Below are 14,344 nucleotides of genomic sequence, written 5' to 3' on the forward strand. Positions count from 1 at the left end.
CGTCTTCCGTGGCATGCGGGATTCTCACGCTGTCTCCACAGCCCAGACCACTCCATTCTGCAGGGCTGGCCAACTCCTTCTGTCAAGGGCCGGAGAGGAGGTGCTCTAGCCTTCGAGGGCCTGACGATCTGTCACAACTCCTCACCTTTGTCGCCACGGGTGACACCGAACCGAACTAACATGGCTGGGTTCTAATAACTCTCTGTTTATGGACACACCGACGTTTCAAGTTCATGTAATTTTCATGTGTCACAAAATTTTATTTATTTTCCCCAACCATTTAAAAATGTGAAAACCATTCTTAACTTAAAGACCATTGAAAAACACCAGGTGGTGGGTCAGATTTCGCCCACGGACCATAGCCTGGCGACTTCTGCTTTAAAGGGCTTCAAACAGGATCGGTCCCCTCCCCACCCCTGAAGAATCACACACGCGTCCCCATTTCCCACTCTCTTCACCACGGTCAAAATTCACTTCTCATCAGGACAAAAAGAATCTCACATGGGCTGCGCCAAGGGCAAGAAGCTAAGAGACGGTGAACTGGACAAAGGTGGAAAAATAAACCACTGGATAACTGGCCAGGAACCAAACTGCACAGAGAAATCCCGTAAATGGCAGCACTCGCCCGAAACACCGGCAGGGGAAGGCGGGACTGCTCTAGAAGAGGACCCGTGACAACTGTCATCCATGCAGGGAAAAACTGAACTGGATTCCTACCTACAACCACCAATAAAGTAACTCCAGGTGGACTTGGGCAAGACTGGAACACTCTGGAAGGACGTATACAGAGAAAGTCCTCACGTCCTCAGGGAGAAAGATTTCATGCTGACGGCCTTAGGATGAACCTCTTTTAGAAAGTGGTGTTGGAGCACGGGACTGAAGGTGGGAAACCAGTCGGACATCTTCCTGGGGGAAGAGCATGGACAGAAGGCGAGTCGGCGGTCAGGACTAGCCAGGAGGGACCCAACAAGGGACAAGAGCGGAACTGGCCAGAGGGAAGACAGAGCCCACCCGTACAGGCCACTAAAGGGACTTGAGCTTTCTCCCTGATGTGAAGCCACAAGGGTTCTCGCGGGACAAGTGGCAGCCCCCGATTTTCATTTTTAAAGGATGCCCTGGCTGCTCTGGAAAGAAGTGATCACAGGGGCTAAAAGACCCTGAGAGCCCCCTGGGGACCCGATGCCTGGGAAAGGGCGGCAGCCGCAGACACAACAGGCAGCGATCAGATTCCGTCTGAACATATTTTGGAGACAGAGTCACGAAGACTGGATGATAAATTATGATGGGGGGTCTTTGAGAAAGGGGAGTCAGGGATGACTCCAAACTTTGGCCTGCGCAATAAATGGACAGAGGTACTTGCTGTTTGCTAAAACGGACAAGACTGCCCGGGAGCCACGTGGAGAACGGGGAAACCAGCAGTTCAGTCGGAGATGTTAAATTTGCGGTAACTATTACATACACGAGTGGAAACGTGGAGTAGGCAGAGGACATACAAGCCTGGAGTTTGGGGGGAAAGTCCGGCCAGAGAAAAATGTTGGCGTCGCCAGCAAACGGAAAGTATTACAGGCGCAGAGCGCACGAGATCACCGCGGGAGCAAGCAGGGCACCGTGAGGCCTGAGGACTGCGCGCCGGGGCCTGAGAAGAAGCGGCCGATGAGGCGGGAGAGACGGAAGGGGGGTTCCGGAAGCCAGTGAAGCATGTGGAGAGAGAGAGAAGTGATGAACTACATCAAAAGCGGCGGACAGGGTGACGACCACCGGATGCAGCACGTGGAAGAGGGTCCAGAGAAACTGCATGCAGCAGGATACACAAAACCCTTGCCAACTTTCATTATAAAGGGGAACAGAAGAAATGGGATTACAGCTCAGGGAACTGGGCGGAGGTTTTTCTTAGGATAAACTGATGAGAATAATTCAACAAAAAAGGTCAAACTGATGAGTTAAGAAAAAGGGGGAAAGCAGAGAACTGGAGCAATGCAAGCAAAAAGGAGTGGGATTTAGCGCAGATCTAAGGGGAATCAGCGTTCGAAGCGAGACAGGTCATCCGCTCTGAGAAGGGAGGGCAGACACGGGCAGGTGGGTAGAGAGGGTGATGGGAGTCCCTGGAAATTATCTGCTGCTTGTTCCTATTTTCTCAGAAAAATGAGAAGAATGAGGATGCGGGAGAGGCAAAGGAGGCTGAAGGAGGGCGAAAGGCATAAAACAGCTGACTAGGAAAGCGGGAGATGAAGTGGGCTAGGGAAGCAGAGTAGGCCTGTCAGGCAGCACTAAACGCCTACCGAGGTGAGTGATTGATTTATGGAAAACCAATCGGTATGGTTTTTCTCCAGCCTCATTCAGGTGTTTGGGCGGTGGCACAAAGGAAACAGCAAGCTGGACTTGACCAGAGCTGGAGTCTAGCAAAGGAAAGTATAATAAAGTTAAGAAGAGACAAAGGAATTGAGGACTTACGAAGGAAATGCTTTTCTTACTGATCGCAGAGCTAAACCACGTTGAGAAGGGAAATGTGAACATGAAGAAAAGGGACAGTAAACAGGAAGTGGCGGGTCAGAAGGCTGTAGGTCCTGGTGAGGTTAAAGACTTGCTGGAGTAGATAAAACGGCAGCCAGGGTAAGACTCTAGAAATTGGGACTGTGGAGGGAATGCAGCCGAGGTTAATGGCAAGGACTGGGCAGCGCCCGGCCATCGGGGGGCACACGGGGCATCGGCTCAGGGAAGGAGAGAAAGTGAAGGAATTTAAGGGCCAGGGTACTGACAGGATGACCTAGGGACACGCTGAAATAACCGAGAGTTAAGATGAACTAGAGCTAAATTCCCCCAAGGAATAAGGTGAGTGACCCACAGATCTCTTTGAACAGTAAAAAAGATTGTGTGTCGTACACTCTGATGGCCTGAGAGGAAAAGCAGGAGCGGTTATGCAGGGAAAAGATGTGAAAGCAGCAATGACAATGACGAGGAACATTCCCACACCCTCGAGCCGAGCAGTACACTGGACACAGGAGAAAACAGCCGCCCGCTCTGAAGACCTTCCCGGAAAGGCATGGCCTCAGAAATGAGCCATATTTCCCAATACCAGAAAACCAAGGAGTTTCCCACAGAAATCAGAAAATCAGCTTGAGAATTTCTGACAAAACTCCTGTTGAGATCATATTTTTAATGTCACTGAAACCACAGGTCAATGCAGGGAGAACTGAGGTCTTTATGTGATCGAGGTTTCCTATCACGTAACAGTGTGACCTCTGATGAAGTTGTACAATATTGTCAATGATGGCCGGCCACCAACAACGCTGCATGTGCAAACTGCTCAGCGGCGACAGCAGGAGCCCGCCTGCGTACGCATCGTGTTCTCACCTCTACGATGGCTTCGCCAGGCTTGTGGCCATCAGAGGTTGACTCGGCCTAGAGTTCGCCCCAGGGTTCCTTTGCCTGTGAGTGTCCTTGCCCACAGTGCGGTGACCACGCCCTTGGGTCCAGGGACTACTACTAGCCTGGGGGAATGAAAGAGCTGGGAAATGCTCCTCTGAGGGTACCGCTGGTCAGTTCTAACCGTATTTATTTTGATTTGCTGGCTCAAACTTCTTCCTGTCTACTCTGTCCATCTGAGATAATTGAATGTGAGGGGTGGCTCCCGCTGGCCGCATCTGTATTTTGAAGCTGAGTCAGAACACCTTACCGAAGAGTTCCATGCGGTGTTCCAGCTCGCGGCATAAAAATAAAGTGTCATCGCTCTAAAAAGTTCTTTTTATGGTGTAACTTAATTGTTGTTCTCTCAACAGAGTTGATCTGAATCATGGCTGAGTCAAGGTGATACGGGACTAGGCCGACAATTCGTGTGGGTTTGGGAGGTTTTTCTGTTTTGTTTCATTTTGTTTTTGGTGCAGCCAAAGACCTTTGCTGGCCAGAGGCTTAGTAACGCTTGGGGGAAACCTATGAGAATGTGTGTACACAGAGGGAGAGGTTTATTTTTGAGTTCTGTAGTATGCTGACCTCTGAAGTGCTCAATCTATTTGCTTTATGAAAGTTAATCAATATATTTATACAAGCAATCAGCAATACCATGACATTTTTTACCTCCTGAAATCACAGCCACTGTCATACTTAATTTTCCTTTACCTTGAGTCTTTACTCTATGCTCTCACTTTATATCTAATGACTCAAAAAATTAAATTTCAAGGAAATAACAAAAATACTATCAAGTGCTCACTTTGTACTAGGTCTTAAAATATGTCTTGAGTACAAAAGCGGATAGGGAGAATCCCGCCCTCAGATTGCTCTCACTCTGGTGGGGCTGGCAGGTGATTAAGTGACTGTAATATACCACATGAAGTTCTTTGAAAGAGGCAAACAGTGTCAAACGGAATACGGGGCAAAGGCACGTAGGCCAAAAAAGGCTTTCGGGAAGAGGTAAAATGGTAATTAAATCTTGAGGGAAAATTATGAGTGTATGAGCAAAAATATAAAAGCAGAAAACATTTATATTTATAAATTTAATCCAGCATTTGAGCTATTCCTATTTTGGTGGCTCGATGTGAGCTAAGTACAGTCATTTACACTGTACTGACTACAGCTACAGCACTAACCACAGCATGGTACGTAGCACATGTGAAGTGACTGAATAAATGGATGGATATCACAGGAAGCGGAACTAACAGCTTCTGCATAATCAGAGCAATTGACTGGCTCCGGGACAGCACTGAGAAGTCATTTTCTCATCACAGCCACGGGCTCCCCATCGTTCTGTCAGTTCAACGCATACTGAGCACCCAAAACGGACCAAGCGCTGTGCCGGGAAATACCCTAAAAAGACAATCCCAGCCCCGAGCAAAGTCACAATCAAGTAGGAAGAAAGATGTAAAAGCCTATTTCATTATGAAATGAAAAGTGCAGTAAAGGAGTTCACACTTTAAACATCTCTCCTCCATTCCAAAGATGTAATCTTTTTTTTTTTAAACACCTACAGCACTCGGTCTTCCTAGGTGGTCTCCCATCCAAGTACTAACCAGGCCCGACCTTGCTTAGGTTCTGAGATCAGACGGGATCGGGTGCGTTCAGGGTGGCATGGCCGTAGACTCATATTTATTTTTAAAAACTGTAAATATGTAGCCCAACTTAAAATAAGGTATCTCCACCCACCGAAAACTGAATGGAAATGCTCAGCTACACTCAAGTCTAAAACCAAAGAGTGGCACATGCTCAGAGCAGCAGAGGCCATCTGCAACCCAACCCTAGCATGGCAGTGGGGGACCTATGCCTCGTGGTGATCACAGCTAGTCCGGAAAACAGTGCTAGGACAGGACTGCCCTGTATCTGAAGCAGCAGTAAAAGAGCTACACTCAGGTGGCCCTATGCATGCGTCACATATACAGGGCCCTGTGCATGTGGCATATATAAAGCCATGCACCTTCAATGTCAGGAGAAAGCCAAGAGACCTTCAGTTAGGACCTGGTCCAAGATGCTGGCCAGCTTAGGAACCAGATACGCAGTATCTCCAACATCCTTATGACATAAATCACCAATAGAAGATCTTAGGCTAGGAACACTGAGGAAATAAGTGGAAAATTCAAAAAAAAAAAAAAAAGCAAAACTATTTTACAGGAAGAGTGAGCCCATCAAGGGAGAAAATATAACAAATCTCTCACTCAAGGTGAACCAGCAAACTAAAGGTTCAAAAGAAAAACGAACTCTAAGAAAAACCGGCCGCCTTCCTCATCACTGCCAGTGACCCACCTGCAGAATCTGTGTTCCCAAGCCCTCCACTCCAGACTGTGCTGGACTAAGTCCTAGGTCCAAAATGAAGGCCACTGCCATGGGGGAGCGTGGGAAGAAATCCAGGGCATCTTAAACTAGATCTACAGGACGATCGCTTTGGGATCCTCAAGCCAGTGGACCAGCAGGCGGAAAAGGAGAAAGAAAAGGAGCCCTGGCCGACGACGCTGAGACGACGCCGACCCTATCAGGAAGAGCCAGCACCGCTAGGAGAAGACGGGGAAGGGAGGGCGGCTCCGGACCCTGGGGACCATGGGATGTCTCCTGGTGCTCGTGCGTCTAGCAATAACCACAAACAGGCAACTGCAGCAGCCAGCCTGCCAAGCGCAGGGCAGCCGAGGGCTCAGACCCCTTAGCATCTGAGCCCAGCAAAAAGTGAGACCTAGAGGGTGGGGCAGGGAGGTGATTACTTCCAATGACAGCCTCGGGACAGGCTGCGGCAGTGGAGCAGGGAGGTGATTACTTCCAATGACAGCCTCACGACAGGCTGCGGCCGTGGGGACAACACTCCTGCCTTTTCTCGTGGACGCCGACCTTGAAGAGCCAGTGGCAGAGGGGACCGTAAGAAGAAGAGTGGACTGTAAACTTGGGGTGCCCTCAGGCCACACCCTCACCCACGCAGCTGATGATCCCGGGGGCAAGTCCCAGGCACTGGGCAGCAGGTTAACAGAGAAACTGCCCGGCTCGCATTCCTCGGGGGTACCAGGGAAGGACTGGGCCCAGCTGCCCACACCAGTTACCAGCTCAGTCAGGCACCCTTACACTGGCGGTCTCTCCTTCCGGCCCGGCTCCCCCTCCCACACGCCTCATTGCTGGCATCACCTCTGATTAAATTACTTCACCCAAGTCCTTTCCTCATGTTCTGATTTGGGAAAAAAAGCCTCAGAGACGCACGGAGATGTATGTAAGCATGGCCTCTGCAGCGCTGTCTGAATTACTGGACATTCAGAACAATCCGAATCCCCACCAGTAAGACAAGTGCAGGTAAATTATGACGTGCTCTTAGGATGGCACAACTGACAAGAGTCGACGTGATGAAAACAGGACACAGAACCAGGAGGCCCCCAGTACACCGGGCACATCAGAGGGTACAATGCCCAGTCTTCTCTTGTTCTTATAGCAAATTTTACAATTGAAAAATATTGTTTTACCAGTAATAACTCTCAAATACTGAGCAGAAAAGGCCAGTTGTATGTCCTTCAATCACGCTGGCTAAGACTTAGCTCAAATACGTTTTGGAGGTGGTGGTGAGGACAATAATTTACATGAAGAAAACAGATATGATTTACACGGTGAAATACACAAATCGTGTTAGTTTAATGAGTTGTGACAGACACTTGCACCCAGCCAGGCAACCAAGACCTCATCTGGACACAGCACGTTTCCCTTGGCCAGAAAATTCCCTCATCCTCCTTTCCAGTCGACCTCAACCTTCAACACCCGCTGTTCCGATCCTTATCACCGCTGATGAACTTTGCCAATTCAGAACTTCATAAAATAAAATCATACAGCATGCACGGTGTGCCCGGCTTCTTTCATTCAGTGTGCTTTTGAGCTTCGTCCACATTGTTGTGTACGTTTTAGTGGCTCATTCATCTTACTTGCCAAGTAGTTTTAGCCATTCTCTCGCTGATGGACATTCGGGTTGTTTCTAGATTTGGCTATTACCAATAAAGCTGCTAAGAGCATTCTTTTACGAGTCTTTTGTGGACATATGTTCTTGTTCCTTTTGGATAAATATCTGGGGCCAAGGGCAGGTGTATGTTTATAAAAACCGCCAAAACATTTCCCAGAGCAGTTGCCACCACTTTTCCTCCCACCAGCAACGTATGAGAGTGCCAGCTGCTCCGCACCCTCGCCAAAATTTGGTGTTATCACTCATGGTAATTGTAGCCATTCTAGTGGGCATGCTAATGGATCTCATTGTGCTTCTGTCTGCTTAGAACAGCTTTACTGAGATATAATTAACATAGCATATGATGCACCTATTTAAAGGATATGGTTCAATGGATTTTGGTATATTACGTAATTAATTTTTTAAATTGTATTAAAATATATCCTTAACTGAATAATATTCCACTTATATAAAGACTACATTTTGCTTCTTCACTCATCTGATGGCCACCTGGGTTGTCTCCATCTTTTGGCTGCTGTGAATAATGCTACACCGAACATCAGCATTCGAGCATCTGGGTCCATTTCCAATGCTCTGGGGCACACCAATAGGTGCGGAATTGCTAGATCACATTCTATGTTTAGCTTTGCGAGGAACTGCCGAACTGTTTTCCACAGTAAGGCACCATTTTACATTCCCAGCAGCAATGTACAAGAGTTCCAATGCCTCCACGACCTCACCAGCTTATTTTCAATTTTTTTTGTAACGGCTATGCTATAAGGCATAAAGTGGTATTTTGTTATTTTCATTTGCATTTCCTTAATGACTAATGGCGTTGTGTACTTTATCATACATTTTTGGCCATTTAAATATCTTTCTTTGTAAAGCAGGTAAGTTTTTTTGCCCAATTTTTTAATGGGTTGTCTTTTTATCACTGAGTTGTAAGAATTCTTCATATATTCTAAAACAAGTCCTTTATCAGATATATGTATTGCAAATACTTTCATTCTATGGCTTGCCTTTTCATTCTAATTTCTTTGGATGAGCAGAAGTTAATTTTTATAAAGTCTAATTTGATAAAGCCAATTTTTTCCTGCATAGTTGCTGTCGTGTCCTGGTTAAGAAATGTTTGCCTACTCTCAAGGCCACAAAGATATTCTCCTATGTTTCTTCTAAACAGGTTATAGTTTTAGCTTTTATGTTTAGGTCTATAATCCATGTTAAAATATTTACTGTGAATGGTGCAAGGTGAAGGTCAAGGTTCACTTTATTCCAATTAGATATCGTTGTGCCACCATCACTTGTTGAAAGAAATCGTTTTAGATTGTTTTTGGTTTTGAGTTTGCAAATACCTGCGAAGGGAAGACACCTGAAAATGGCCTCATTTTTCATGCACGACATTCAACACTAATTAAAAAAAAAAAAGATATGACCAAATAACTAAACACAAGACAGCAGATAAGAGAACAGAAATGAGGATTGGAGAACTAGAGCAGATAAGTAGAAAATTTTCAAACAGAAGCTCAGAGAGAATGGAAAACACTGAAAGGAGCCTGTGAGACATATAAAATATAGTGAACTCCATGTTCACAAACTGCTGCATCATTTACAATAGCCAAGATATGCAACCAACCCAAGTGCCCACCGACACACGATTGGATAAAGAAAATGTGGTACATACATACAATGGAATATTACTCAGCAATAAGAAGAATGGATCTTACCACTTGTGACAGCATGGATGGATCTAGAGGGCATTACGCCAAGTGAAATGTCAGACCGAGAAAGACAAATAGCGTATGATCTCATTTATATGTGGAATCTAAAGAACAAAATAAACTAATAAGAAACAGACTCACAGAGAACAAACTGATGACAGCCAGATGGGAACGGGTTGGTGGCTGGGTGAAAAGGTGAAGGGATTAAGAAGTACAAACTGACAGTTACGAAACAGTCATAGAGATGTGACTACAGTACAGCACAGGGAATACGGTCACTTACGTTGTTATAACTATGTAAGATGCCAGGTGGATACCAATCGTGGGGATCACTTAGTAAATTATTTAAATGTCTAACCACTTTGCTGTACACCTGAAACTAATATAATACTGTCAACTCTAATTGAAAAGTTAAAATTAAAAAAAACTTGTGGGATAAAACATAAATACCTCAAGATAATCAGGAGTGCCACAAAAAACTGATGACTATTAAACCACACACACATTTTATATATATATAGATATATATAAAATGAAAGGTTTAACATAAGTATAATTGGAGTCCTGGAAGGAAAGAATGGAAGAAAAGCAGTATCGTGAGAAATACTGGTGACAATTTCTCAAACTGATGAAAGACATCAAATCCAAGAAACATTATCCAAACAGAATAATTACAAAAAAGCCAAATATCTCTGCCTTCATGGGCCTTCCATTCTGGAAGAAGAAAGAGAATATGAAACCACTATAAATAATTATACGGTAATGTCAAAATGTAATAAAGTGCTTTCCAAAAAAAAAGGAAAATAGAGTTTATAAGGTAAATGGGTTCAGAGTACGGAGGGAAGTATCTGCACTATTAAATAGGATGCACAAAACTCCGAAGAAAATAAACAGGAAAACGATTTTAACTAGACGCAGACGGAAAAGGAAATATAAGCCAGATTGACAGCTTTAAAAAAACTGTCTACATGAGTATGAAAGAAAAAAGACCAAGCGTGCACAATGAGTAATAAGCTATACAAACAGGAGTGATTCCACAAGACTCTGTTAAGCATCTACCTACCATTATCGACTCTAGGCATAGATGCTAGAGAATGTGATATGCTCACTTTATTCAAGCTTAGCAGATGGACAAGCAATGAGGTATCAGTTTAAGTACGAGAATTTAAGTAGGAGAATTTATAGAAAGTAGTAGCCGAATGTTACATCATTTCACGAATACTCAAAAACCAAACATAATCTTCTCTACAGAAAAAAATAAATTTTATAGCAGCACTATCCAATAGAACTTTCTGCAATGATAGAAATATCCTATATTTGCACTGTCCAATAAAGTAGCCACTAGCCACGTGTGGCTGTGGAGTACTCAAAATGTGGCCAGTACAAGTAAGAACCAGAATCAATTTTATTTCTTTCTAATTAATTTAAATAGCCACATGTAGCTAGTGGCTATTTAACCAACAGCAGAGGTACAGAGTATGACAACCAATCTCACTTGACTCCACATTTTAACATGGGGTCTGGATATATCACACAGATGATGTAGATACCTCACAAAAGGAACAAAAGAGCCGGCAAACAATACCTTCGGGAAAAGACCAAAAATAGAATTTTTAATGTATTTATATTATACTTTGTTCTAGAATTTTAAATGACTTGCTAAGACTCACAGCACAGCAAGAAAAATCACGTTATATGTTAAAATGAAGATATGTACATTAAACAAAAAATATAAAACTTAAAATAGGTAAAAAAAAATTACCTTCCACTGAGAATAGTTCAATAACATCTTAATATTGATCTTTTATGACGACAAGCAATTTCTTTAGTGATTCAGATATTATTCAAGAAGTGGATTATGGAATATGGGTTAAATCTAGAGCATGAAGAATTTAGACTGGGACACTAATGATCTATTGCTATTTAATCGATAACTCCAAAACTTAGCAGTTTAAGACAGTAGCAATGCCGTCTCAGTGCAGGCCTGAAGGTCAGGAATGTGGGAGTGGCCGAGTGGGCTGGTTCTGGCTTAGGGTCCCTCAGGAGGCTGCACACATGGCTGAAGGCTGGACTGACAGAGGCCACTTGCAAAATGGTTCATCAGGTGGCTGCTGGCAGGAGGCCTGAATTCCTTGCCACACAGATCTCTCCACATGGATGCCTGCGTGTCCTCCTGACATGGCGGCTGGCTTTGTCAGGGTGAGTGATCCGAGAGAGAGCAGAGAGAAAACTGAATAGGCCTTTAATGAATGACCTAGTCTCAGAAGTCACACACAGTCACTTCGGCCATATTCTACTATTTAAAAGCAAATCATTAAATTCAGTCCACATTCAAGGGGAGAAGAATTAACCTCCTCCTCTTCAAGGACAGCATATCAAAGAATTTGTGGCCCTAAGATGACTACAATGTGATATGAGAACTGCCTCTCCCTAATGAGATTCTGAGATCCCTTTCCCAGGAAATGCAAAAATTAGAATAAATTATCATCTTTTTGAAACTGTTTCCACTGCTTTCCACAAGGCAGGAGATTAAACACGACTGGGTTCTCGGTCACTTCCGGCCCAGGTACTTCTTAAAAGCACGTGCTAAGTAAACAGCACGCACTATGCACAAAGCACTGGGCTACACACACAGCACCAGAGACCCTCATGGTAATCCTCCAACATGGCCAGTATCATTCCCATTTTCAAGACAAAAAATAAGGGGACCAGAGAGATGAGCCAGGATTTTTGTCCAGGTCCACCTGGTTCCCAAGTCATTGTCCTTTCCACTACATGACACTTCTATCACTCCAGCTACCACAGATCGAAACTTGTTTTGTAGCACCGAACATCTGGGAAGGACCACAAAATACATTTTTTTCAGCCAAGATGTGTATCTTTTGTTCAATCCCTTACTTTCCTCAGTTTGTTTTTGCTTTGCCTGCCATTTTCTATTTGCTACTCTTGAGGCCTCATTTCGCTTCACTTTATGCCCCATCCAGCTCCCAGCACCGTGGCCCACTCTCCTTCTGGGTCCATCTGCACTGGAGGGGAATCCTGTCAGGGCAGCTGGGCTTTGGTCTAAACCCCATAAGATCTCTCTGAGGGGCAACTAGTGATCTGTTCAAAGACACAGAGCCAAATGTGGGCAACGTCTTCATTTCTTCATCCTCCAACAGCCCAACTAGTGTGAGTCCTGTCCATTCAACCTAGTTAATGCTTGTCAACATTTACCCTATCCGTCCCCATGGACAATGTCCTAATTCAGGTACCTTTCTCTTTCACTTGGGCTTCTGCATCAGCTTCTTAAATGTCCCCAGCCTCTGCCTCATCCTAATTTATCCCCCACAATGGCAGCCAGAGAGACCTTTGTAACACGGAGCTCTATCATGCCACTCCCTTGAAAGAACCTTCACTAGTTCCCCATTAACTCCCCTCACAATAGGAGGGCCTAGAAAGGCCTTGTAGATTGGCTCAGGGTCTTAGATTTTATCCTACAGATTACAGAGAGAGAACTGACCTTTGAACGTCTCCTCTGTAAGCAAATCCCTTACCTGTGTTTAATCCTCTTATGGACCGACCCTGCTACACATACCTCCTAATGAACCCTCTCAGCAGTAAGCGTGCAGCCAGTGTGATCTAAACCCTTTGCAACCCATCAGCCTAGCCAACACGTCACGTTCCCCTGTGCCACCACCTCTTCTTGTCTAAACCTCATTACAATTTGTTTACACAGCAATTTCCCTAACATACTTGAAAAAAAAAGGGATCACGTCACATTCAACTTTGTATTCTCAGCTCCCAGCAAAGAAGCTGTTTCATAGTAGCTGCTCAATAAATGGCGGACTGATTACAGAGTGCATCATGGGTACAGATATGCTGCGGCATTAATCAGTGTATCTCCCGGAAGTGTCGGGTCAGTTACGGAATCTACGGAAAAGCCCGGAGAGCAGTGCCCTGGACTCAGCACTCTCTCAACAGCCCAGCGCTTCCTGTTGTGATCTGTCGTAGAAGTGCTCGGACTAAGGTGTCTGTCTAGTTTACAGACGAGAAGATCACCAAGGATAGTCTGGACAAACCCAAGTCTAACTGTCCCTTTCTTCTACGCTCCCTATACTCTTCGCACCAGCCTCCATGATAGGATAATTCCCCGACTTCCGAGATCAGGGCTTCCCAGAACTTTCCATTTTCAACTTCATCCCCTACCACAACACCTAGCACATGATGGACCATAAATATTTCAAACGATAACATCTGCTAACATCTACTTAGTATTGTGTCAAGTATGTACTAAACATCTAATATGCATAATTTCATTTAATCCTTATAACAATCACCCCAAGGAGGTATTGTTCAACTTTATTCCCACTAAATAGATAAGAAAAGTGAGGCCCTGCGAAGAACAAAAATCAAACAAGCATCGAGGTCATCATATTTTATCGTTTTATTTCATTTCTTCCTCTGTACAATCCAGCAATAAAATTATGCATCGTATTCTAATTTCTAGACCAAAAAAAAAAAAAAATCTAAAGCTTCCAGAAAGTGCCCAATAACGCACAGGTCGAGAGACCAGGAACCGTATCCTGGTCCGTCAGGCTCCTGGGCACCTTTACACCTGACTTCCTGGCCCCGCAGCGGCGGAGTGTGGACTGGAGGGGCTTCTCGGGACCAGGGTCGTCCACGCTCCGCAGAGCGCCGGCCCACTGTGGATGGCAGGGCCTGGGCTCGGCGGTGGGCGGAGGGGCGCGCCAAGCCCAGCGCCCCGGCTTAGGGATTGGTTGGTATTCACGCGACCTCCCCACGCGCACATCGGTAACATGTCTGCCCCCCTAGAGTTCATGCCTCGTGACTCCGAGGGTCCTGTGCGCCCCGCCGGGGCCTGGAACTGTACCTTGCACGTCACAGGGGCGCCATCGGCTCGTACACAATTAACGAGACCGGCCCCCTTCGTCCGCCCAGCTTCGCACCTGGACTGGCGGGTGGGGGGCAGGTGTCAGCCGCCCAGAGCACCTCGGGGACCGACGCGGGAAGACACGCGCGGGGAAGCAGCGGCCAGGGGCTCCCGGGCCGACCGCGGAGGCCTCCACCCGCAGCCGCCCGCCCCCCGCGCCGCCCCGCTCGCTCGCGCCGTTACCGGTTCCGCTGCTCCTTGAAGAGCGCCGTCAGCGCGCGGAGGGCCTCCAGGTCCTGGATGGACGCGGGCACCATGATGCCCGACACTCGGGCGGGCAGCTGCCTGGGCGCCGCCATCTTGCCAATGCCG

The 14,344-nt window shown here is 45.9% G+C and overlaps 1 protein-coding gene and 1 pseudogene across 1 annotated transcript in view; both read right to left on the reverse strand.

Moving 5' to 3' along the window:
- ATXN10 (ataxin 10) overlaps positions 1 to 14,338 on the reverse strand; it is a 138,156-nt gene extending 123,818 nt beyond the window's left edge. The window contains exon 1 of the mRNA XM_006917317.2: positions 14,216 to 14,338. Coding sequence (XP_006917379.1) covers positions 14,216 to 14,331 — 116 coding nt within the window. The 5' untranslated portion in view covers positions 14,332 to 14,338. The remainder of the gene's footprint in view (positions 1 to 14,215) is intronic.
- On the reverse strand, positions 4,952 to 5,070 carry LOC112484266 (annotated as a pseudogene).
- Positions 14,339 to 14,344: the final 6 nt, after the last annotated feature.

Source organism: Pteropus alecto, unplaced genomic scaffold (assembly GCF_000325575.1).
Source record: "Pteropus alecto unplaced genomic scaffold, ASM32557v1 scaffold157, whole genome shotgun sequence".
NCBI classification, from domain to species: domain Eukaryota; kingdom Metazoa; phylum Chordata; class Mammalia; order Chiroptera; family Pteropodidae; genus Pteropus; species Pteropus alecto.